This window comes from Oryx dammah, unplaced genomic scaffold (genome assembly GCF_014754425.2).
Source record: "Oryx dammah isolate SB20612 unplaced genomic scaffold, SCBI_Odam_1.1 HiC_scaffold_28, whole genome shotgun sequence".
In the NCBI taxonomy this organism is placed as follows: Eukaryota; Metazoa; Chordata; class Mammalia; order Artiodactyla; family Bovidae; genus Oryx; species Oryx dammah.
Window position 1 is genome coordinate 16,486,899 of NW_024070212.1, and position 25,417 is coordinate 16,512,315.

At 46.8% G+C, this 25,417-nt stretch overlaps 1 protein-coding gene across 1 annotated transcript; it reads left to right on the forward strand.

The window, feature by feature from the left end:
- Window positions 1-1,513: 1,513 nt before the first annotated feature.
- Window positions 1,514-18,916, forward strand: PGLYRP4 (peptidoglycan recognition protein 4). Its single transcript, XM_040229915.1, has 7 exons — window positions 1,514-1,640; window positions 2,397-2,595; window positions 4,265-4,383; window positions 5,842-5,994; window positions 9,456-9,654; window positions 14,909-15,027; window positions 16,521-18,916. Exons 1-7 carry the CDS (start codon window positions 1,514-1,516, stop codon window positions 16,697-16,699), a joined length of 1,095 nt encoding a protein of 364 aa, XP_040085849.1. The 3' UTR covers window positions 16,700-18,916.
- Window positions 18,917-25,417: the final 6,501 nt, after the last annotated feature.

Sequence of the window (25,417 nt, forward strand, 5' to 3'; positions counted from 1 at the left end):
AAGTGAGTTTGTATTTTTCCATTCTCCTACCCCGGGTCCCTGATAGCTCAACTGGTAAAGAATCCGCTTGCAATGCAGGAGACCTTGGTTAGATTCCTAGGTTGGGAAGATCTCCTGGAGAAGGGAACGACTACTCATTCCAGTATTCTGGCCTGAAGAATCCCATGGACAGAGGAGCCTGGTGGGCTACAGTCCATGGGGTCGCAAAGGGTAGGACATGACTAAGCAACCTTCACTTTCACTTTCACCCCTGGACCTTACAGCCCTCTTCTGTAAGAGTGGGGGTTAGCAACCATAGATTGCAGGTTTGGTGCGAGGATTACATAAAGCATATGTGAGTGTCTACTCAGGCCTCACACATGGTAGGCACTCAATGAGATCTGGTTGCCCAGGGAAACAGGGTAGGGGTGTTTCCCCATCCAATGAGCGCCTGACGTGTGCTGGGGACCCAGAGAAGCTTATCCAGGTGCTAGCCTTCAGGAGGGCAGATGGGGCCATGCAGTAGGGAGGGTGCCCCGTCTGAGGGGTGAGCACAGTTGGGGTAACCATCATTGTCTTTCGTAGAGCCGAGGTCTCTCCTGTCCGTGTCCTGGAATCACGTGAAGATGCTGTGGTGGCTTCTGGTCTTCTCTCCTCTGGGTCTCGGGGCCTGGGGTGAGTTTTCTTCATTGGCTTAGAGAGTAATTAAGAAGGATCATCCTACAGTCTCATAACAAGAAATCTTTAAATGCCTGCTCTCCCTTAGGAGGCTGGTAGGAAGCCAGAGCAGGAGGAGGAGGACAGCTTTGCATTCAGAGCACAGAACTTGGAGTCTGTAGACCTGGGTGCAAATCCTTGCTCTGCCTCCAGCAATGATTTTAAATAAGTTAGTCACCTCTGGAAAGCTTCATTTTCCCTCCTGAAGCCTGAGATAAGGTTATGATCTATATTTATTGTGAGAATAGAATGGGAAATAGAATAGAACTGGAAGGACTTAGACTTCAGCAATGGGGGAATGATTCTATTTGCAATATTATGTCACCCTATGACTGGGGTTTATGGCTGTCAGTAAGAGAAAGTTCCTTCGGGGTGGGAATCTCCTGAAATCCCCAGAGTCCCGCCCACAGGAGCATGGGCATAGCAAATGCCCCCAAAATCAATCCCAGAGGAACTGACTTGATTTGTGCAGGGAATTCCAGTCCCTTCTGTGTACAATCGGTCCCATTGCTTCCATTATGCAAAATGCATACAAGGAAAGACTTTGTGGTTTTGAAGAGCCTGGATGCATTTCCAGGTGGTTTTTGTCGTTGTTGATTTTGCCAGTTGTATGTGGCACATGAGAAAAAGACAATATTTCTGACCCTCTGCCCTTGTCTGTTTAACTAACTTCCTAGGAGGTTACCTGGAGAAAACCATGCCTCATGGTACTGCTGGAGGTGGTCCTCTTGCCCCTGAGGGGCTTCCTGAAAGCACTCAGAGATCTGGGGAGCCACAGAAAGGACTGGTACTGGGGCTCTCTGAGGGCTGCTACGAAATGGAATGTTCCTTTACAGGTACTTCCTCCTGGGATAAAACGCAAGATAAACACCTGTCCCAGGGACTTCAGGACCTGCTTGGCAACATCTCGCAGCTCATTGAAAAAGACAAACGGGGTCTCAGTGGTGAGGAGGTTTGGGGACCAGCTGGGTTTCTCTTGGGACCAGGCACTTAACGGTGGGATGGGGTGGTTGGGGCTGAGACACAGGAACACCTGTGTGGGTTGCCTTAGGCCCTGGCAGGGAGGGAGGGGGGAAGGGGAAGTGGGAGCGCTGCTGGGAGGGGCCAGGAACCCAGGAAGGGGAGGTGCAGTCTGTGAATTCAGGCCCCCAGCCTGAGGTTGGAGACTCACACTTTGCCCTCAGGAGTCCTCAGACTGAAGGGGAGTCACTGGCCCTGCCTGGAGGGCCCCCCAGGTTGAGGAGGAAATGCCCCCTTGCGGGAGCGCTGGGAGCAGGGCGAAGGAAGTACAGTCCCAGAAGAAACTGTCAGTGAGCTTGGAGCACGCGGAGGGCAGTAGCACTGGGGTGGAACGGAGAGGGCCCCTGGGGGCTTGCCCTGGGGCAAATGGTGACATGAAAGGCCTCCTGGAGCAGAGCAGGGAGGGACCCTCAGCCAGAGAAGGTCATCCAGGTGTGGGGGCCAAGCACCTAGGCTGCTCTGGGCAGGCGCAGTCCCTGCGTTGGAGTGAGGAGTGAAACAGGAACATGGAGGCAAGGAGAGGAGGCTGTGCCCGCCTGCCCACAGAAGGCCTCCTCCTGCGGCGCTTCTGCAGCCACCACGGGGCAGAACTGGCCTCAGCTGGTGTGTGTGGCCCTGGGCCCAAGGTGGCAACAGTGGGGCAGGACGTGCCAAGTGACGCCCGCACGGCTGCCCTGCAGGTGTCTCCACCATGGTCTCTCGTGAGCAGTGGGGGGCAGACGCCATTGGATGCTGTGCCCAGCTGGCCCTGCCGGTGGACTTCCTTGTCACGCACCACCTCCCTGGGCTGGAATGTCACAGCCAGACCTCGTGCAGTCAGAGGCTGCGGGAGCTGCAGGGCCATCACGTGCGCAACGGCTGGTGTGACGTAGCCTACAAGTAAGAGGCTGGGCTGGGGGCGTGTGACGCAGCGCTCCTAAGGGTGCCTCCCTCACCCCTCTCTTCTCTATTTCCTTCATTTTCTGGGTTGTGGTTGTATCTGGTTAATAATGAATGCAATGAAAAAATATCCTATAGAATTCCAAAGCCTTTGAAATTTTCTGTGAGGTTCTTGACTTTGAGCTCTCTTAAAAGGGAGCAAGGAAGTTTAAGTGAGGACTCTCTTTTCTGTTTGCCTCCTAATGGTTCACACAGCACATCGCAGGCTAGGAATGGCTTCCCCTTATGTGGGTGCATGGGTGCGTTTGCCCCCTGACAGAGTGTGAGGCTGGCTGGGTGGGTGTTGCCATCTCCATGTTACAGGCGGGGGGACCGAGGAAGGGTCAAGGTCACACTGCTGCTAAGTCGTGTGGCCCAGGCTGGCTCGGGGTTGCCCCTTTGCCCTCTGATCCTTCCACTACAGCGTGTGTCGGGGCTTTCACCTCAGTGAGGGAGGCATCCACTTCTGCCCCCCATGGTCACTCTAGCAGGCCCTCCCAGAGCCCAGGACCAGGTTCCTCAGCTCCCCTCTGACGTCAGCTCATCGTGGACGATTCCTGTGTGTGGAAACGGCTTCCCACCTCAAGAGCCCCTGAAGCTCTGTGCTTTTCTGCTTCAGGCTTTCATCCAAGCCCCTGCCGGTGAACCCCCTGGAGGGCAGGCTTTGTGGCTAACTTCTTAGTCCCCAGCCCTCTGAAGGGACAGTTTTAAGTACTTCTCTCCTTGGAAGGTCACATGGCAAGGAGTGGGGTGCTGAGCCCCAGGTGTCCGTGGGGAAGCCAACCCAATTCTTCACTCGTGGTGTTTCTTCCTGGCTCACTCCTCTGGCTTCCTCCAGTCTGGCTTCCGAGGTCTCTTCCCAAATAAACTGCCTGCGTCCACATCCTTGTTTGAGGTGCTGCCTCCTGGGAAGTCTATGTAAGAGGTTACCCTAGCAGAGAGAAATCACACCGACAGCCTGTGTGGAGATCACAGACACACAGCATTTTGGAAGGAGGAGGAGAGCCATGTTTGAGGAAATGTAGAGGCCGAGAAGAATCTTATGTTGTTTGGTTGGGTCTGGGGGAGCCTCTGGGTGGCAGCTCCAGGACCCCTTCCCTTTCAAGTGTGCAGGATGATTTATACAAAACCCAGCATCTGAACTGGGGATGGGGTGAGGAACGTGGGAGTGCACCTTCTAAGGATGAGTGTCAGTCACTTTGTCTATCCATTATCTTGGATGCTGCTACTGCTGCTGCTAAGTCGCTTCAGTCGTGTCTGACTCTGTGCGACCCCATAGACGGCAGCCCGCCAGGCTCCCCCGTCCCTGGGATTCTCCAGGCAAGAACACTGGAGTGGGTTGCCATTTCCTTCTCCAATGCATGAAAGTGAAAAGTGAAGGTGAAGTCGCTCAGTCGTGCCCGACTCTTAGCGACCCCATGGCCTGCAGCCTACCAGGCTCCTCCACCCATGGGATTTTCCAGGACTGGAGTCGGGTGCCATTGCCTTCTCTGATTGTCTTGGATGAATTCATGCAAATTCCCTCTAGTGAACTTGGTTTGGCCCTTCTCCCTTTTGAGGCTAGGTTGGGGTTCCTCTTGCAGGGATGTGCCTGGGGCCAGCCACCAAGCCTGGATTTCCCTCTCCACAGCTTCCTGGTTGGGGACGACGGCAGGGTGTACGAAGGTGTTGGCTGGAATGTCCAAGGTGTGCACACCCAGGGCTACAGAAATATCTCCCTGGGCCTCGCCTTTTTTGGCACCAGCAGAGGTAATGGTCACCCCAGCTGTCCTTCTCCATAGAGCTAGCTAGTTCTTTGTCTCACACTGTCTCTCCACCCTCCTCACACTGGTGATGACACACCCTCTCCTGGAATCCTCTCCCCTGCCTTTGGGGAACAGTCTTCCTCCCCCTGCTCTGGCTTCCTCCCAGCCTCCTCGCTGCCTGGCCACCCCTCAGGGAAGGCTCTCCATCCTTCCTTCCACACCCTAGTTCTGCTCCCGCTCTGGTCTTGGGAGATTCTGGTCTCCAACTCTCATTCTTGCATCAAAGACTAGAACACCTTCTCTCTAGCTCAGATGCTTCTGTAGTATCAGGCCTGGCTTCTGGCCAGCCACTTCCTCCTTCCATCTCTCTCTCTGTCTGAGATTTTCTGTGCAATTTTTAAAAGCCATGTTGGGGCTCCAAACCCCAAGTCCCCTCCATGGTCCTCTAGTCTTATTGCCACCCTGCCCACCTGTATCCCAACATACATCCATTGATTTTCTGAACGTTTACAGTTAATAAGTGGGCTTACCTGGTGACTCAGTGATAAAGAACTCACCTGCAGTGCAGGAGATGAGGGTTTAGTTCCTGGGTTGGGAATATCTCCTGGAGAAGGGAATGGCAGCCCATTCTAGTACTCTTGCCTGGGAAATCCCGTGGACAAAGGAGCCTGGCCGGCTACGGTCCATGGTGTCTCAAAAGAGTCCGACATGATTTTGTGACTAAATAACAACAATTAGCAAAGCCTCTGCACATCTAGTTTCCTATGGCCCCCTCCCAATATCTTTTGAGATGGCCCAGGTAAGTTTCACGACTACTATTACAGTAGGTACAGCCCAAGTTTCAGAGAGGTAAGTGACCCAGGTGACATAGCCGTAAGGAAAGGAATCAGAACACAAGCTCATCCCTTCCATTTCTGCTCCAGGGCAGCTTCCTGTTTGCCAGAGGAGTCTTGATGTTCAACTTGGTTGATTTCTGTGACCACTCTTTGCCCCTGCGTGTTACCTTGTGAGCTGAGGGATCTTGAGCTCAGTACTTCTTGGCAACCTCAAGTTCCTCTTTGTGAATAGTGGGGTTCATCATAGCATCTGCCTCACAGGCTTGATGTGAGGATTACAGCAGCCACTGAAGACAGGGAGGCTGGCACATGCCTGGAAGGGCCCTAGTGATGGGAAACCCTAATGCAGCCAGGGGGCTTTAGTGAGCATGGGGCTGCCATCCAGCTCTTCCCCAGGGAGACAGATGAATGAAGTCTCGGTGGGTCTTTGGGAAAGGTCTTTCCAGTCACCAAAGCTCTGTCCAGGCAGACCCTTGAATTCCAAGCTGTCTGGTGCTCAGGATGAGCCTGTTCCCCTTCCTCCCCCTTCAACAGCTATGCAGGAGCTGGCAGGACATCTTGTCCTCCCCCACAGAACTCTGCAGCTCAGGCCAGATCGAGGCTTCCTAAGGATCACTCTCTTCCAGGCCACAGCCCTAGCCCTGCCGCCCTGGCAGCCATGGAAGCTTTGATCTCCTCTGCTGTCCGCAAGGGCCACCTGTCACCCCTGTATGTCCAGCCACTCCTTGTGAAAGGCGAGAGCTGCCTGTCCTCTCAGCAGAATGCAAGTCTCAAGGAAGGTAAGACTTTAAGTCTTAAAAAAAAATTTGTTTTTGGCAGTGCTGCAAGCCATATGAGATCTTAGTTCTCCGACCAGGGATCAAACTCAGGTTGCCTACCTTGGAAGTATGGAATGTTCATCACTGAACCCCCCAGGGAAGTCCCTACGACCTTGAGTCTTACTGGACCTCCCTCAAGATTCACTCCCATTCACTTCCAAATGCCATTGGATGTGACTTTTTCAGTCAGGCTCTCACTGGAGTTGCTCTTTTTTTTTTTTTTTTTTTTACAGTATTTTTTAATTGGTGGAAAATTGCTTAACAATTTTGGGTTGGTTTCTGCCATAAGACCATGTGAATCAGTCATAATTATATATATTACCCTCCCCACCCCCAGCCCTCTAGGTCATCACAATGTGCTGGGCTGGGCTCTCTGAGTCATTTAGCAACTTCCCACTGTCTGTTTTACCAATGATAGTGTATATATGTCAATGCCACTTTCTCAATTTGTCCCACCCTCATCTTCCTCTGCTGTGTGTACGAGTCTGTTCTCTCCGAGGTTCATCAGTACCATTCTTCTAGATTCCATATGTATATGTTACTATATGACACCTATTTTTCTCTTTCTGACTTACTTCACTCTGTATAAGAAGCTCTAGGTTTATCCATCTCACTACTACTGACTCAGATTCATTCCTTATTATGGCTGAATAATATTCCATTGTATAAATGTACCACAAGTTTTTTTTTAATACAAACTCATCTGTTGATGGACATCTAGGTTGCTTCCATGTCTTGGCTATTGTAAATATTGCTTCAGTGAACATTGGGGTACTTGTATCTTTTATAATTGTGGTTTTCTTGGGGTATATGCCCAGTAGTGGGATTTCTGGGTCATATGGTAGATTTATTCCTAGATTTTTCAGGAATCGCCATACTATTCCATTTGTTTTCCATAATGGCTGTATCTATTTACATTTCCATCAACAGTGCAGGAGGGTTCCCTTTTCTCCATACCTTCTCCAGCATTTACTGTTTGTAGATTTTTTGATGATGGCTATTCCGACTGGTATGAGTGATACGTTACAGTAGTTTTGATTTGTATTTTTCTCATAATGAGTGATGTTGAGCATCTTTTCATGTGTTTATTATCCATCTGTATGTCTTCTTTGAAGAAATGTCTGCCATTTTTTTATTGGGTTGCTTGTCTTTCTGATATTGAGCTGTATGAGCTGCTTATGTATTTTGGAGGTTAACCCTTTGTCTGGGGAAACAATGTAAACAGTGGCAGACTTTTTTTTTTTGAGGGGGGGCTTCAAAATCACTGCAGATGGTGATTGCAGCCATGAAATTGAAAGATGCTTGCTCCTTGGAAGAAAGGCTATGACAAACATAGACAGCATATTAAAAAGCAGAGACATTACTTTGCCAACAAAGGTCCGTCTAGTCAAGGCTATGGTTTTTCCAATAGTCGTGTATGGATGTGAGAGTTGGGCTATAAAGAAAGCTGAGTGCAGAAGAATTGATGTTTTTGAACTGTAGTGTTGGAGAAGACTCTTGAGAGTCCCTTGGACTGCAGGGAGATCCAACCAGTCCATCCTAAAGGAAATCAGTCCTGAATATTCGTTGGAAGGACTGGTGTTGAAGCTGAAACTCCAATACTTCGGTCACCTGATGTGAAGAGCTGACTCATTTGAAAAGACCCTGATGCTGGGAAAGATTGAAGGTGGAAGGAGAAGGGGGCAACAGTGGATGAGATGATTGGATGGCATCACTGACTCAATGGACATGAGTTTGAGTAAACTCTGGGAGTTGGTGATGGACAGGCAGACCTGGCGTGCTGAAGTCCATGGGGTCACAAAGAGTCAGACGTGACTGAGTGACTGAACTGAACTGAACTGAACTGAACCCTTTGTCAGTTGCTTTGTTTGCAGTTATTTTCTCCCATTCTGCGGTTTATCTTTTCATGTTGTCTATAGTTTCCTTTGTTGTGCAAAAGCTTTTAAGTTTTATTAGTTTCCACTTGTTTATTTTTGTTTTTATTTCCATTAATTTAGGAGGTGGGTCAAAGAGAATCTTGCTGCAATTTATGTCGAAGAGTGTACTGTCTATGTTTTCCTCCAAGAGCTTTATAGTTTCTGGCCTTACATTTAAGCCTTTAATCCATTTTGAGTTTATTTTTGTGTATAGTGTTAGGAAGTGTTCTAATTTCATTCTTTTACATGTAGCTGTCCAGTTTTCCCAGCACCACTTATTGAAGAAGCTGTCTTTTTCACTGGAGTCCTCTGATGGGCAACGGGTCACCCAACTCTCTGAAACATTAGGGCTTGCAAACCTTGAGAGGGGCCCTCTAGGTCACCTACTCGTCCCTCAGATTCCTAGAATGATAGAGGCATGGCACTCTTCATAGTCTACCGTGTGTTCACTCATTTCTACGTCAGTTATTTACTGAGCACCTGCGCATCACTGAGGATGTATCAAGAGAGCAAACGCACAACAGCAGTGCCCTCATGAAGTGTCAGTCAAGATGGCAGAGAAACACAATAAGAACACAAACAAGTAAAATAGTTGGTGTGTTACATGGTGAAATGGTGAAAAGTGCTATGAAGGGGAAAAAGCCTGGCAAGGGGTAGGATATACAAACACAAAAATGCACGCCTTTCTGCATACAAAAACTATCAAAAGAACTGCATTAATTGTACTGACTTAAAGGAAGAGTTTAACATAATTCAAGGAAGATTGAAAAGCAGATTTGGAGTTTAACAAGCAGCAACATAAAAACCAGGACAGTTAGAAGGGAGTTTCCTGGTGGTCCAGTGGCTAGGGCTCTGTGCTTTCACTGCTGGCGGTTCCAGTTTGATCCCTGGTTAGGGAACTTAGATCCCACAAGCCACATGGTGTGGCTTAAACAAACAGTATAGTTAATAGGCACTATTCACCTTTTCTTGGACTTAATAGAATTTTAAAGAAAATTGGACTTTTGTATTAGACCTTGGAGTGAATTTGATCTCTGCCTTTGGATGGTGTCATCTGTCAGTATTAATAACTGCTTACACTGACAGAGTTTTGTGGACTACAAGTGATTCTTAAACACGTTTTCAGATGAAAATCCAACTGATTTCTCCAAAAAGACCCTGTTACACACACACACACACACACACACACACACACCCACACACGACAGTTGTTCAGATAAATAAATACACTTTGGACTTGGGATAAAGCATCCATGTCCCCTCAAGATCAACATTCCCATTGTCCTTTGGGTTCTGATTTTTGGGGTTGTAGCTGATGATTCTTAGCTCCTGCATCTTGAACGCAATTCCTGTTCCCAGATAGGCCACCAGGAACTGCCGGGCTCTCCAGGTCCATAGTCATGGTCAGGGCAGGATGCCGAGAGGGTGGACAGGATGTTCAGTAGCGAGGTGGATGACCAGAGCGGGCACAATGAATCCTCACGTCCATTTTTTGCCCCACTACAGCTTGCCCACTTATTGTCCAGAGGTCTGCTTGGGATGCCAGGGAGGCCCACTGCCCCAAGATGAACCAGCCGGCTCAGTATGTCATCATTATCCACACCGCGGGGCGAACCTGCAGCAAGTCTGATGAATGCCGTGTGCTGGTCCAAGATATCCAGTCCTCCTTCATGGATAGAGCGGACTCGTGTGATATTGGGTACAAGTAAGTGTGCCTGAGGCTGTGAAGGCTTCTCTTCCCATAGGGGTGGATACTGATCCTGTGAAAGTAGTGGGAAGAGGACCTAATATTTACTGAGAGCCCAGCATAGAAGAGGTGGTCCTTCTCACTCACGGATTCCTCACCAAGCCCTGGGTAGGCCTTATTTAAGGATGTAGCTAAGGGGTGGTCATCTCCCTTGAGCACGTTCTCAAAATATGTGTCTTTATTATTTTAATTGAAGTATAGCTGTTTATAATGTTTTGTTAGTTTCAGGTGCAAAGTGATTCAGTTTTATACATACATATATATTCTTTTTCAGATTCTTTTCCCTTATAGGTTATTCAGTTCAGTTCAGTTCAGTCACTCAGTTGTGTCTGACACTTTGAGACCCCATGGACTGCAGCATGTCAGGCTTCCCTGTCCGTCACCAACTCCCAGAGCTTGCTCAAACTCATGTCCATCGAGTCCATGATGTCATCCAACCATCTCATCCTCTGTCGTCCCCTTCTCATCCTGCCTTCAATCTTTCCCAACTAAAGGTTCTTTTCAAATGAGTCAGTTCTTCACATTGGGTGGCCAAAGGATCAGAGCTTCAGCTTTAGCATAGTCCTTCCAATGAATATTCAGGACTGATTTCTGTTAGGATTGACTGGTTGGATCTCCTTGCAGTCCAAGGGACTCTCAAGAGTCTTATCCAACACCACAGTTCAAAAGCATCAATTCTTCAGTGCTCAGCTTTCTTTATGGTCCAACCCAAATATACGTGACTACTGGGAAAACCATAGCTTTGATGATATGGACCTTTTTTCACAAAGTAATGTCTCTGCTTTTTAATATGCTGTCTAAATTGGTCATAGCTTTTCTTCCAAGGAGGAAGTGTCTTTTAATTTCATGGCTGCAGTCACCATCTGCAGTGATTTAGGAGCCCTCCCAAAATAAAGTCTGACACTGTTTGCATTGTTCCCCCGTCTATTTGCCATGAAGTGATGGGATCAGATGCCATGATCTTAGTTTTTTAAAGATGAATTTTAAGCCAACTTTTTCACTCTCCTCTTTCACTTTCATCAAGAGGCTCTTTAGTTCCTCTTTGCTTTCTGCCAAAATGGTAGTGTCATCTGCATATCTGAGGTTATTGATATTTCTCCCAGTAATCTTGATTTCAACTTGTGCTTCATCTAGCCTGGCATTTTTCATGATGTACTCTGCATTTAAGTTAGATAAACAGGGTGACAATATACAGCCTTGATATACTCCTTTCCCAATTTGGAACCAGTCAATTTTTTCATGTCCAGTTCTAACTGTTGCTTCTTGACCTGCATACAGATTTCTCAGGAGGCAGGCAAAGTGGTCTGGTATTCCCATCTCTAAGAATTTTCCAGTTTGTTGTAATCCACACAGTCAAAAGCTTTAGCATACTCAATGAAGCAGAAATAGATATTTTTCTGGAATTCTCTTGCTTTTGCTGTGATCCAACAGATGTTGGCAATTTGATCTCTGGTTCCTCTGATTTTTTTAAATCCAGCTTGAACATCTGGAAGTTCTCAGTTCACATTGAAGCCTCGCTTGGGGAATTTTGAATATTACTTTGCTAATGTATGAGATGTGTGCAATTGTGTGGTAGTTTGAGCATTCTTTGGCTTTGCCTTTCTTTGGGATTGGAATGAAAACTGACCTTTTCCAGTCCTGTGGCCACTGCTGAGTTTTTCAAATTTGCTGACATATTTACTGCAGCACTTTAACAGCATCATCTTTAAAGATTTGAAATAGCTCAACTGGAATTCCATCACCTCCACTGGCTTTGTTCATACTGATGCTTGCTAAGGCCCACTTGACTTCTGACTCCAGGATGTCTGGCTCTTTGTGAGTGATCACACCATCGTGATTATTTGGGTCATGAAGATCTTTTTTTTTTTTTTTTGTACAGTTCTTCTGTGCATTCTTGCCACCTCTTCTTAATATCTTCTGCTTCTGCTTCTGTTAGGTCCATATGATTTCTGTCCTTTATTATACCCATCTTTGCATGAATTGTTCCCTTGGTATCTCTAATTTTCTTGAAGAGATCTCTAGTCTTTCCCATCCTATTGTTTTCCTCTATTTCTTTGCATTGATCACTGAGGAAAGCTTTCTTATCTCTCCTCACTATTCTTTAGAACTCTGCATTTGGATGAGTATATTTTTCCTTTTCTCCGTTGCCTTTAGCTTCTCTTCTTTTCTCAGCTATTTTTAAGGCCTCTTCAGACAACTGTTTTGCCTTTTTTTGTATTTCTTTCTTTTGGGGATGGTCTTGATCACCACCTCCTGTACAGTGTCACAAATCTCCACCCATAGTTCTTCAGGCACTCTATCTAGCAAATCTAATCCCTTGAATCTATTTGTCACTTCCATTGTATAATCCTAGGGATTTGATTTAGGTCATACCCAAATAGTCTAGTGGTTTTCCCTACTTTCTTCAATTTAAGTCTGAATTTGGCAATAAGAGTTCATAGTCTGAGCCACAGTCAGCTCCTAGTCTTGTTTTTGCTGACTGTGTAGAGCTTCTCCATCTTTGGCTACAAAGAATATAATCAATCTGATTTTGGTATTGACCATCTGGTGATGTCCATGTGTAGAGTCATCTCTTGTGTTGTTGGAGAGGGTGTTTGTTATGACCACACAATATTAAGTGGAGTTCCCTGTGCTATACAGTAGGTCCTTCTTGGTTATCTCCTTTATGGACAGTAGTATGAATGTGTGTCCTTTTGAAAGGTCAGATATTGACATGATGGAGACCAAGGCTCTGCTGAAAAGGTACTATAGGACATCAAATGCAGGGAAGATTGTAAAACCCCTAGAAAGGAGCATCTAAAGATTATGTCTTTTTCACATAATCACCTCCCACTCCTCGGCTTAGGCTCTGTCTCTCAGTTCAGCCCCAACCTGAAGTTTGTCTCCCTTATGTTAGACTCTCCTTTGCATCTGGAAAGTATCAGCCTCCTTGGGGAGGACATCTTTCCTTACACAAGAAGATGAGGTGACGGGGAGCAGCCAGAGAAGAAGCAACTGGGAGAGTGCGGTGCAATGGAAGCTAAGAATATTTGATGAGGTGGGAATTGGCAGGGCCTCTGCTTCCCTGGTGGCTCAGACGGTAAAGCGTCTGTCTACAATGTGGGAGACCCAGGTTCGATCCCTGGGTCAGGAAGATCCCTGGAGAAGGAAATGGCAGCCCACTCCAGTACTGTTACCTGGAAAATCCCATGGATAGAGTAGTGTGGTAGGCTATAGTCCACGGGGTCGCAAAGAGTCAGACACAACTGAGCGACTCCACTTACTTTCTCTCTTTCTGGAACAGAGAGGTCAGGGAAGGCAAGGTCAGGGAAGGCAAGGTCAGGGAAGTGTTCTCCTGTCCAGATAGTACCTTCGGATCTCTCTAATGGCAAAGTCTGTAATCCTTTTATAGAGAAGACACTGACCTAACAGAAGAGTGGAGACTTTTTGAAGGATGCTTTCAGAGACTGAAGATAAGACGTTTGGGGTTAAATACTATCTAATATCTTGGACTTAGCCTCTGAACACCACCACCACCACCACCACCACCACCAACATCCTATCAGAAACAACTGCACAGAACTTTAAATCTTAGGGTGGGTCTCTACTAACCCAGATGGTATATTTGTGCACGTGAATCAAAGGAGCCTTAGTAGAGCTGGATTTTAGTTCCTGCTGCTGCTGCTAAGTTGCTTCAGTCGTGTCCGACTCTGTGTGACCCCACAGATGGCAGCCCACCAGGCTCCCCCGTCCCTGGGATTCTCCAGGCAAGAATGCTAGAGTGGGTTGCCATTTCCTTCTCCAATGCATGAAAGTGAAAAGTGAAAGTGAAGTTCCTCAGTTGTGTCCGACCCTCAGCGACCCCATGGACTGCAGCCCACCAGGCTCCTCCGTCCATGGGATTTTCCAGGCAAGAGTACTGGAGTGGGGTGCCATCGCCTTCTCTGTTTTAGTCCCTACTTGTCCCCAAGCCCAGGACAGCTGTGTGCAGGGACCCTGCCTTAGATGGATTTACCACTGCTGCTTGATATGTACTCCTGGGCTGACTGCCTCTCCTCTCTTCAATCCCTGGTAGTAACATCGTTTTCAAGATAGGAGGAAACTTTTCCTCCAACATCTATTACCTATCAAGATGTGTTTTGCTGGGCCCTGGTATGCAGAATTATTCCCAGTAGAAGGAGGGAGGAGAGGGCGATGGCACCCCACTCCAGTACTCTTGCCTGGAAAATCCCATGGACAGAGGAGCCTGGCAGGCTGCAGTCCATGGGGTCATAAAGAGTCGGACGCGACTGAGTGACTTCCCTTTCACTTTTCACTTTCATGCTTTGGAGAAGGAAATGGCAACCCACTCCAGTGTTCTTGCCTGAAGAATCCCAGGGATGGGGGAGCCTGGTGGGCTGCTGTCTGTGGGGTGACACAGAGTCGGACACGACTGAAGTGACTTAGCAGCAGCAGCAGCAGCAGCAGGAGGGAATGGTGGGATTTCTCACCAAGATCAGGAGCCCAGCAAGGGGAATAGGTGGGTCCAGGTGTGGGTTCATGGTCTTTCTGGGTGGCAGCTGAAGCCAAGGAAGCAGATGGGTTGGTCCTGGGACAATGTATCAAGTGAGAAGAGGGGAGTTAGGGCCGCATCCTGAGGAACCCCCCAAGTGCAGGGAAGGACACAGGAAGATGAGGTGATGAGGAGCAGCCAGAGAAGAAGCAACTGGGAGAGTGCAGTGCGACAGAAACTAAGAGTGTTTGAAGAGGCAGGGATTGGCAGGCCGAACAGAGAGGCCAGGCAAGGCAAGGTTGGGGACGTGTTCTTCGTGTGTTCTTAGTCGTGGGGAGGTGTGGGTCATCTGTGTGCAGCAGTTCCACTGGTGATGTAGGGCTGCAGGGTTTGAAAGCTGTCACTGTTCCTAGTCTGTGAGCTACCTGCAACAGTGGTGCTGTGCTGAGGCCCATGGGCTCATGAGAGAGGACTGTTGTTAAGAATTTTGTCAAATCATTGGTAGGCTGAGATCAGCCATGGTGGGAGAGCAACAAAAGCTGCAGATCAGGGCTGCGGTCCATGTCCTTTGCCCATGAGAGCTGGCTGACCAGCATGATACTGGCAGGGACTCTTTGTTACATGGTGTTTAGAACTTGATAAGCTAATCAATATCCAATGAGTAGACAAGAATGAGTGAATGGATCAGTCTCAAGTGCCTCTCTCTCATGCCCTTCTCCATCTCCCCTGGCTCTCCTCTAGCTTCCTTGTGGGCCAGGATGGCATCATTTATGAAGGAGTAGGCTGGAGTGTCCAAGGTTCCCACACCCCCGGCTACAATGACATTGCCCTGGGCCTCGCCTTTATGGGCACCTTCTCTGGTAAGTGGATGCTTTGGGCAGTGGTGGTCATTGTGTGGTATTTGAGGGAAAGCGCCTGACAGCATCTGCTGAAGCGACTTAGCAGCAGCAGCAGCAGTGCTGGGTTTGCCCCGCTTCAGATCTGATGTTGAACTAAGTTCAGTGCGAGAGGTGGCCTCTGAGACAGAATTCCACCCCAAATTTACATCTTTCACACCCAAACAAGTGCCTCTCTCTTCTGATATCCAAGACACATTAGACAAGGAAAGAAGATCGTTGTGTATGTTTCTGGTAAGTTTTTACCATGACATCCACGTGTGGACACTTGCCTTATTTGCCAAATGCACAGATGAACCCTGTCTCTGCATCCAGAGTGCACGCTGAGAATTGCTATTGCTCAGAGATTTGATCAGTTTGTTTAAGCTCAGGGGCCTTTTGTGGAATCTCTGGGAAGAGAAGGCTATGTCACTGGGGGCTAGTACTAGATCGGGCCTTGGATAGGGGAAGGAGTGAGCCAGGAATATGCCTGGGGATGATGCTGGGCATATGAGGGTGAAGAAAACACTCTATGGCTAATGCAGGGTTGCTCAACCACAGCATTATCAACATTTCAGGTCAGATAATTCACTGGGGCTGCCCTGTTCACTGTAGGGTATTTAGCAACATCCCGGGCCTCTAACTACTGGATACCTACAACATCCTTCCCCTCACTGTGACAACCCAAAATGTTTCTCAGTTCAGTTCAGTCGCTCAGTCGTGTCTGACTCTTTGCGACCCCATGAATCACAGCACGCCAGGCCTCCCTGTCCATCACCAACTCCCGGAGTTCACTCAGACTCATGTCCATCGAGTCAGTGATGCCATCCAGCCATCTCATCATCGGTCGTCCCCTTCTCCTCCTGCCCCCAATCCCTCCCAGCATCAGAGTCTTTTCCAATGAGTCAACTCTTTGCATGAGGTGGCCAAAGTACTGGAGTTTCAGCTTTAGCATCATTCCTTCCATAGAACACCCAGGGCTGATCTCCTTCAGAATGGACTGGTTGGATCTCCTTGCAGTCCAAGGGACTCTCAAGAGTCTTCTCCAACACCACAGTTCAAACGCATCAGTTCTTTGGTGCTCAGCCTTCTTCACAGTCCAACTCTCACATCCATACATGACCACAGGAAAAACCAATGCCTTGACTAGATGGACCTTAGTCGGCAAAGTAATGTCTCTGTTTTTGAATATGCTATCTAGGTTGGTCTAGGGGGTTAGATTGTCGTCTGTAGAATTACCAGGCTAAAGGCTTTGTACAGCCCCAGAATGATTGTATATTGTATCTCAGGCTCTGCTCTTTTGATTCAGGAAGAACTTTGGTGCTGAGGAATCTAAAGTCTTGGTTTTCTATCTATCTGTCTGCAAGGTAGAATGTACCAGTTTTGTGGTAAAGGTGGGTTAGGGGGATCTAGGAGTGTGTCCTGCCCTGGAACAAACTCAGTAATCCTATAACTGATGAGTCTGCTGTGTTTTGCAGGTTCCCCGCCCAATGCCGCAGCGCTGGAGGCAGCCCAGAACCTGATCCAGTGTTCCGTGATAGAGGGGCACCTGGTCCCCAACTACCTGCTGGTGGGGCACAGTGATGTGACCAACGTTCTCTCTCCTGGGCGGGCTTTGTACAACGTCATTAAGACTTGGCCTCATTTCAGACACTAGGGAGCCCTTTTTTCTCCCAAGACCATTCCCGTCCCCAACCCCACCTGCTGGTCCTCCCCTTCCTCTCCATTCTGATTCAACACCTGTATCCTCTCCTTGCCAACCCCATCCTGTCCCTCCTGTCTCAGGTTAGTATGATCATTTCCTGCCAGCATCTCCCAGAGTCCCTTAAACCCTGTAGTTGGATGTTCCCAGCTCTCTGAGTCTGGGCCCAGCCTTCTTCTTTTCTCACCTTCCTCTCCCCACCACCCATGTCTTCAGCCAGGTGAGCTTTCTTGTCCCCTGGTACACACCCCTCTCCTGGTGTGCCTTCCCCTGCCGTCTGCCTGGCAGCCCCCAGCCTCACATGTGACCCAGGTCAATGTCCCAGCCCTTCCTCTCTGTTCACACACTGCCTTGCCCTAATTTGGATGAAGCCCTTATATCAAGGCAGTAATTGTTTATAGACATTCTCTCCACTGGGTTGTGAGGTTGTCCACTTTCATTCATGTCTGTGTCTTCAGTTCTTCAGCAGTGTCTAGAATTCAGAAGATGAGACAGATATTTATTGGAGAAATGGATGAATAAAGGGGAGTGGGCCAAGTCCCTGCTCCCCTTTCCAATTTGCTGGACATACCCACTTTGGGCAAGATTTGCTGGACCTTGAGCAGTCCCCCATCCTGCCAGCATTCTCTCTGTTCTGTTCTTTTCCAGTCTGAGGCTCAGAACTGGCTCTGGTTGCTTGTCTCTGGGGTCCCGTGTCCCCATCCTCCCACACCCCTGTGAGGACAGGACCATGCCCTACTCCAGACCCAGGCCCACGCTGTGTCCACACAGGCCACCCAGCACCTCCCCACATCGGGGGTGCTCATAGATAAAAAATTATAAACTAGCATTTCAGATCCAGCTAAAAGTACCAAGAAAATCATGTAAGGTAGGAAAGAAAAATTAACTAGAAGTGTAAAATATGAGAAATCGGGTAATAGAACTCATGAGAGAGTAAGAAATACAATAACCATTTCAGAAATGACCAGGTAAAAGAAGGAAGATAAAAAGTAAAGGCCCATAACAGATAATACCTTAAAAGAAAATGAAGATCGAATGAAGGAAAAAATTAAAAAATCCAAAAGAAATAAAAAACAAGAGGCAAACAACCAGATGGAAAGTAACCAATATAGTTGATAAGCAAAGAAGTTACAAGGTATGTATAATTGAAGTCCCTAAACAAGAAAACTAAAATAAGAGAATAGGACAAACACAAAAACTGTAATTCTAGAAAACCTTCCTGAAAAAAAGTTTTGAAAATTTGCTTTTACTTTGCTTTATATTTAAAAAGAATGACTCACAAAGATGAATTACAGGGTGTATTAAACTAACGGGTTTTCAATAAAACATTTCCTTTGGGCATTCAGAATAAAACCCCCAAAATGTGACAAATAAGAGAGAAAAATGTCATCAGACTTTTTGACAACATTTTTAGCTAGGAAAAAAATGGAAGCATATATTTAAAATGTAAGGAAAAAATGTGATAATGTGATCCAAGGGTTTTATAGTCAATAAAATTGACTTTCAAATACAAAGGTCACAGATATACTTTCATCAACATGTAAAAACTCTGCGAATATAGTCTCATGAGCCCTTCCTTAGGAGTCTACAAGATAATGACCTCAAACAACCAAAATAAGACATTAACATAATGATCAGAGATAAATATTAATGTATGTGTATTTGTAAATTAAGACTAAATGAAGATTATCAAAGTGAGAGTATAGTATGTAGTGGTTGTGAGTGCTAACAATGTAGCAGATTACAGAACTGAAAAAAAAATGTGGAGGGAATGAGAAGAGTGTCTGCAAATTTACTTTTAAACTATTTTAGTAATTATATTGTTGGTGCTAATCTTTGTATTGTTTTTGCATGAAAATTTACTGTGAGATGTGGGGTCAAACAAATGAGTAAATATGTGATATTCTAATTCCATCACCCCCAGTGTTTTTGAAAGTAAGATTCTCAAGGTGGAAAAAGAAGAGGTTAAGTAATATACCAGAGCCCTGGATTTGAGTTGAAAATATAAGGATAAACTAACGAGATACTTATGAACCCATGAAGTGTTTCATTTTAACATTTTTAACCACTGTCTGGTGAAAGGTCTGGAAACTTTAATCAATCCAGTAGCAATAAGTTAGCACCAGATTGTGAGCTGAAATTACAATATCCTACTAAAAGAAATAAAAAGTTCTTGGAAAAACAACTGATTTTGTGTCTGGAGATAGATAATGTGCAAGATAAGTATGAAACATTTTCTCATATCAGATAACAATGAAGCCAAAAAACATTTTCTCAGTTTGGGTCAAAAGGTCCTGGGAGACTGCTGCCTAATGGGAGAATTCCAATGTCTACCATCTACCCAATGGGACAAGCTGAGCATTGAGAGCAACAATAATGTCTATGGGTCTGAGCTCATTAAATTTAAATTCATAAGTTCATAATGATACAAAATGCCTAACTGATCACCTTTGGAAGACCTGAATCCACTTATTTATTTGAAAACCTGTAAAAAGGGGAAAGAAAAAAGCACCTATTCCGCTCTTCCTATACAAAAAACAGAAGTGAGTAACCAAATGGTAGAGAAACTTCACCAAATTTCACCAAATATTCACATGTCAAGTGTAAATTTCCTGGTGGTTGGTGAAAAGGCCCTCAAAGTAATGTCAGACACTAACCAGTTACTGAGCCACGTGTGTTTCACTTAGTATTACCCTTATAACATGACATTTGTAAAGGATACTGTTGGGTGATGGTTACTTGTGATGGGAGGACAGAGGTTCTTGGAGAAATAATTGATTCCAAGTCTGGGATAAGAAATATATAAGATACATATGTGATCTATGGACAGTTCAGAGTGCCCCTATCACTGCAGAAATGTTGGGGAAACTTGGCTTAGATCTTAGTTACTGTGAGGCCAAATTTATATGTTCTCTTTTTACTTTCATATCAAATAATGATGATACTGAAATACCTTGGGCTAGGCTAGTTGAGAAGGGATGGGAACTTACATTGCAAGCAGGAACTTAGAACACTGTGGGTATAATAAGATAAAGAATCAAATGTCCACATATCTTTAGGGTGTTTAGAGTAAAGGTGAACCTCTTGCTTTCACACAGTACATGGTGGTTTCATCTGTAGGTGCTCTGGAGTGAGGAGAACTTGCCAGGGAACTGACATACGGATTCACCAAGTTCCTCCCTTCCTCAAGAGGAGAGATACTTCCTTGCAAGAAGAAGAGGGCCGGAGGGAGGTGGTTTGTGCTTTAAGAGTCATGGAGCTGTGAACCTCAGGGTCTGCTCACATGCACTCACTCTTCCCCTCTAGTTTTGGGAAACATCTGTTCATTTTTTAGTCCCAATCCAGCATCACTTTCTCACAAATGTGCTCAGTGCCCTGCTCTTTTTCCGCACAGCACCATCATCATTAGAGATGTTGTGTTCATTTGATTGCTTTGTGTCTCTCTTTCCCACTAGGATGTAGACCTCATGGGGCAGACACAGGGGGTGTTTTTCTCCCTGGCATATACCCAGTTCCTAATATGGTGTCAGGAGCACTGGGTCACCCTGGTAGCTCAATGTTTGTTTCACAAATCAATGTATAAATGTTCTCGATTTCTGGATTGTGAGAAGGATCTTCTCATATTGCAGTTACTATAGATTGAATTTTGCTATAGATTGGTTTTTCTAGTAGTCTGTATGGATGTGAGAGCTGGACTATAAAGAAGGCTGAAAGCCAAAGAATTGGTGCTGTTGAACTGTGGTGTTGTAGAAGACTCTTGAGAGTCCCTTGGTCTGCGAAGAGATCCAACCAGTCAATCTCAGAAATCAGTCCTGAATATTCATTGGAAGGCCTGATGCTGAAGCTGAAACTCCAATACTTTGGCCACCTGATGTGAATAACTGACTCATTGAAAAAGACCCTGATGCAGGGAAAGATTGAAGGCAGGAGGAGAAGGGGATGACAGAGGATAAGATGGTTGTATGGCATCACTGACTCAATAGACATGAGTTTGAGCAAGCTCCAGGAGATGGTGAAGGACAGGGAAGCCTCTCATGCTGCAGTCCATGGGGTCACAAAGAGTCAGACACGACTGAGCAATTGAACAACATAGATTGAATTGTGTCTCCCTGAAAATTCGTGTGTTGAAGCCTTAACCTCCAAGGTGATGGTATTTGGAGATAGGACCTTTGGGAGTTAGTCAGAGCTAGATGAGATCATGGGGGTGGGGCCCTCATGAAGAGATTAGAGTCTTTATAAGAAAAGACATCACAGAGCTTTCTCACTCTCTCTTTCCCCTCACTAGGTCAGGACACAGTGAGAAGATCCCAGGGCCTGAGAATGTTCTCTTGTCTAACAGTTGGAAATGAATTGTCCGAAGAGACACATGCACTGACAAAGCAAAAGACTCTATTGGGAAGGGGTGCCTGGGCAGAGAGTGGGAGGGTAAGGGAAGCCAGGAGGACTGCTCTGCCATGTGGCTCACAGTCTCAGGTTTTATGGTGACGGGATTAGTTTCCAGGTTGTCTCTGGCCAATTATTCTGACTCAAGGTCTTTCCTGGTGGCTCACACATTCCTCAGCCAAGATAGATTCTAGCAAGTAGGATTCTGGGAGGTTGGTAGGACACTTGGCGTCTCCTTTTGACCTTTACCCAAATTTTTCTGGTTGGTGATGACTTGTTAGTTCTGTGTTTCTTACCAGGGCCTCCTGTCATAAAATAACTCATGCAAATGGGTTGCTATGGTGCCTGGCTAGGGTGGGTGGTTTCAACCAGTTTTTCCCCTAACAGTTCCAAGCCAGGAAGAGAGCCCTCACCCAAAACTGACCATGCTGGAGTCTTGATGGTGGACGCTAGCCTCCAGAATTGTGAGAAAATAAATTTCTGTCTAAGTCATTCAGTCTAGGGTATTTTATGGCACCCCGAGCTAAGATTCCTGTATACCTCAATATTTTATTTTAAATCTCTAGATTTTAAAATAATAGTGTCTATCTTAATTGAAATGCAAAACTAAAAATAATATGCAAGCCCAATAAAGCATTCTCCAAGCAGTCAGGTGCAGCCTCTGCTTTGTAGGGTGGTTGTTGGTGTGGTGGCCTAACCTCCCACTTCTGACTTTGAGCTCCTTGAGGGTGGGGACCCTGTCTTCTTCCTCTCTGGATTCCACACACCTAGCCAGTGCAAAGCATAGCCGATTGGCAGGGCTTCCTGGAGGCTGGGGCCGAGGAAGCAGCTGGGGAGCCTTGGGCAGCCGCACCCTTTCCAAGGGAGGAGGTACCTGAGATTATTCACAGGGCGGGTCCCTGCTGTCAGCACCTGTCTGGTCTCACTAATTCCCTCTCCGTGCTGTAGACTGTGGACTGAGCAGAGCCTGGCCCTCCTCTTTCTCCCCCTCTCCTCCTTTGGTTAGGGCTCCTGGCCTTTCTCTTCTCTCTGGAAAGCTAGGGCCCGTTCTCCATTTCCAGGGAGAGAGTGCCCTCTAGTGCCTGGGAGGGTGAAGGCCGAGGAGGAGGGCAGGGCCAGAGGCCAAGTTTGAAAGGGGGCCCTGCAGCCAATGAAGGGTGAGCCGGCTGCAGCTTGACCTGTGGGACTGGGACAGCAAGGGACCCACAGGTATTTCTGAGTGTGTGTGTGTGTGTGTGTGTGTGTGTCTTCTTGAGAACCGCCTCTATTATTGGAGGGATTGGACTCTATCAGGTTACAAAGTTAACATGGTGGAGAAATTTCCCCTGATCTCCATTCTTGAACTCTTCCTCCAAATAAGAAAACTCTCTACCCAAATTGTTCTAAATGGATTTGGTTCCACCATGCCTGGATCTTTCTTGCCAAGGCTGTGGGTCCTGGGATCACCTCTACCCAATTTCTTTCCTTTCTGACTAGCCTGGAATCCTTATCTATTATATCTCACTTGTCTCCTGTTCTAATATTTCATCTTCATTTTAAGTACAGAGAATACATAGCAATGTGAGCCGTGGTGGGCGAATTATGGCTGCAGCCTGTCCTGCTGGCTCAGTGTTTGCAGTTAGATGTAGGGGTGGGAGACACCAGAAATTCCTGCCTTGGCATGATCACGGGTTGGGCTCAAGCTTTTCTACTTCAGCTGTGTGATGTGACAAGCTCGGGACAGCATTCGCTACATTATCATTCATGGTTGGGGAAGCACCATGATCAAGTGACCAGAGTCTAGACCTCCTGTTGACCAGAATTGATTGCTGGTGTCTAGGTAGTTTTGCAAGACGCCAGCTTCTTTTCTGGGAGGCTAGCCTACGGGGCTTCCATTTTGTGCAAGTGAATCCTTGCTTCTTTTTTGACCAAAGAGGGAAGCTCAACACTTTCCCACATTAGGTGACTGCCTTCCTCTGTGGAGGGCTCACTTGTCATCAGGACACAGTCTTCTTGAATGAATGGATTCCTGGGTGTTAATGGCCGAGAGGTTGCTTGTCCTGATCCAGGAAGCTCCTGTATGCTCATTTTAAACTGGGGCTCTAAACATTTTCCATCTGGGAACTACTGATGATAACATAAAATCTCTTGAGGGTAGTCATCTACCCCATTTGATCTCAAACCTTCCTCTACAGTTTCTTAGTAGGATAATTGGGAGAACAGTTGATGTTTTCGTTGACATCTCATGGAGTCAATATTTCACTTGGATTGAGTTGAAATAAGTAGTTCATTTCTGCCTGACACAGCAGAAAATATTTCTGCAATGGAAAGGACATAATAATCCTGGAGGTTAACCTCCTGGGCCCTTGTTGTGAATCTCCATCATCAGAAACTCAAGCAGATTGTGAAGTTCCAGGCAGAGGCTTTCAAGTCAGACAAATCTGCCCTTTCTAACTGGGTAACTTTGGGCTAGAAACTTAACCTCTCTGAAGTCCAGTTTCCTGATGATAAGCACAATTCTCATGGGTCATTGTGAAGATACTTAATGAGTAACTGTGAAGTCCTCCTGGACAAGGAAATGGAAACCCACTCCATATTCCCGCCTGGAAAATCCCATGGACAGAGGAGCCTGGAGGCTGTACAGTCCATGGGGTCATGAGTTGGACATGAATTAGTGATTAAACTACCACCACTACCTCAGCAAATACTTGGAATAGAAGATGTGATCAGTATTTGGTAAGTGCTGCTATTAGGACCATTGTCACTTGAGAAGAAGTTAGGTGAGTATCTGTCACGAATCTTTGCGAATAAAGCCCACCCCTGCTTCTACTGTCGGAGAAGGCAATGGCACCCCACTCCAGTACTCTTGCCTGGAAAATCCCATGGATGGAGGAGCCTGATAGGCTGCAGTCCAAGGGGTGGCTAGGAGTCGGATACGACTGAGCGACTTCACTTTCACTTTTCACTTTCATGCATTGGAGAAGGAAATGGCAACCCACTCCGGTGTTCTTGCCTGGAGAATCCCAGGGACGGGGGAGCCTGGTGGGCTGCCGTCTATGGGGTCGCACAGAGTCGGACATGACTAACGTGACTTAGCAGCTGCCTCTACTGTAGTTTGCTTCTTCTGAGCCTCAGTGTTCTCACATGTAAAAATGAGATTATGATAATTTCACAGTGATAAGAAAACAGACTCCATATGATTTCAAGACCATGAAATTTTTGTACCTTTTTATGTCCCTAGGTATATCTCCTAGCTTACAGTCAAAGAGAACTTGAATATAATTTGTGTCCTATAATTGTGTGAAAATTGTATAAATTTTAATTATGTTCAATTGATTCACAGTGCTTTTCAGGTCTGCTGCTGCTGCTGCTAAGTCGCTTCAGTCGTGTCTGACTCTGTGCGACCCCATAGACGGCAGCCCACCAGGCTCCCCTATCCCTAGGATTCTCCAGGCAAGAACACTGGAGTGGGTTGCCATTTCCTTCTCCAATGCATGAAAGTGAAAAGTGAAGGTGAAGTCGCTCAGTTGTGTCCTACTCTTCACGACCCCATGGACTGCAGCCTACCAGGCTCCTCCATCCATGGGATTTCCAGGCAAGAGTACTGGAGTGGGGTGCCATTGCCTTCTCCAGACAGAGGTGTTAGCTCACCTTTATTGAGCATCTGCTAAGGGTCAACCTTGTCCTGAGGGCCTTGAGAAGCCTCACCAGGTGCTGGTCCTTAGGAGGTTCTCAGTTTGGCAAGGAGGCAGATGAGGGCCGTGCAACTGGTAGGTGCTCTGTTTGAAGGGTGAGGATGATTGGTCTGACTATCGGTGTCTCTCCCAGGGCTGTGATCCACACGCTCCCTGTTGGCGACCTAGGACCGTATGAGAATGCTGCTATGCTTTCTTGTCTTGTCTGCTTTGGCTCTCGTGGCCTGGGGTGAGTTTTCTTTTACTAGGTCACAAGTGCTTTTGGCATCAGCTCCAGCCTGGTTGTGTTTGTAAATTATCCTCTCCGGGGTCCTCATTCCTCCCCATCAGCTATGTTCCCTATCTGAGTCCAGCTCAGGTGCCCCTTCCCCAGCTGAGACGAGCTCTGGTCCTCAGCAGCCTCTCCAGCCTGCCCAGTACAGCTTGGTATCAGTGTCACGGTCAGGCATTTGCTCCTGATGATTTCACAGGACAGAATCTCAGAACCACGGTGGAGACCCTTAACAGCTTAGTCTTGTAGACAGGGAAACAGGCCCCACTGTGGCAGTGACTTGCTCTCAGTCATCTGACAATTTGGGGGTGGATGCAGAGTCTAGTGGTTATGAACATGGGTCTG